Source organism: Penaeus chinensis, chromosome 35 (assembly GCF_019202785.1).
Source record: "Penaeus chinensis breed Huanghai No. 1 chromosome 35, ASM1920278v2, whole genome shotgun sequence".
In the NCBI taxonomy this organism is placed as follows: domain Eukaryota; kingdom Metazoa; phylum Arthropoda; class Malacostraca; order Decapoda; family Penaeidae; genus Penaeus; species Penaeus chinensis.
In genome coordinates, this window is record NC_061853.1 from 14,255,615 (window position 1) to 14,256,491 (window position 877).

At 34.4% G+C, this 877-nt stretch overlaps 1 protein-coding gene across 1 annotated transcript in view; it reads right to left on the reverse strand.

The window, feature by feature from the left end:
• The window catches only part of LOC125044078, a 24,445-nt gene extending 24,229 nt beyond the window's left edge, over positions 1 to 216 (reverse strand). The window contains exon 1 of the mRNA XM_047640524.1: positions 192 to 216. Within this exon, the coding sequence (XP_047496480.1) occupies positions 192 to 216 (25 nt within the window). The remainder of the gene's footprint in view (positions 1 to 191) is intronic.
• Between the last annotated feature and the right edge of the window lie 661 nt (positions 217 to 877).

Here is an 877-nt window from a genome sequence, read left to right on the forward strand (position 1 = left end):
CAGACAAACAGAGAGAGAAAGGGAGAGCGAGACAGGACCAGAGAGACAGAGAGAGAGAGAGAGAGAGAGAGAGAGAGAGAGAGAGAGAGAGAGAGAGAGAGAGAGAGAGAGAGAGAGAGAGAGAGAGAGAGAGAGAGAGAAAGAGAGAGAGAGAGAAAGAGAGAGAGAGAGAGAAAGAGCGGCTAAATTACCCTTTCCCAGAATTCCCTTGTCCATTATTCAGATTTTCGCGGCAGAAGGTGTCCTCGGGCAAAAGCGCTCGCCACGTGTTTTTGTTTTATTAGCGAGGGCGCTGGCTTGGCTTTCCAGACTTCCCTTGTATATTTATTAATCTGGGAAAAATGCGTTGTGATAGACAAGGTCACGAACACGTATATAAACACACACACACACACACACACACACACACACACACACACACACACATATGCATATAATGATACTAATCAGCACATACACACATAAAAGATGGAAATATTATCAAAACAATGGTAACAGTGAATAAAAGTAGGCATAAAGGTAATGATCAAGAAAATTAGGAGATGATACTGATAGTAACAAAAATGAAAATCATGGTGGTCATCATGATAATAATGCTAATAATAGCAATAATGATAATAACAACAATAGTAGCACTAGTAGTAGTAATACTGCTACTAACAATAATGATGATAGTAATAATGATAATAATGATAATGATAATGAAATAATGGTGATAATAATAGTAGTAATAATAACAATGGTAACAGTAGTAATAATAACAATGATAACAGTAGTAATAATAATAATAACAATAGTAATAATGATAATGATAATAATAATATAATAATGATAATAATGATGGTAATAATAATAATAATGGTAATCATAATCATAA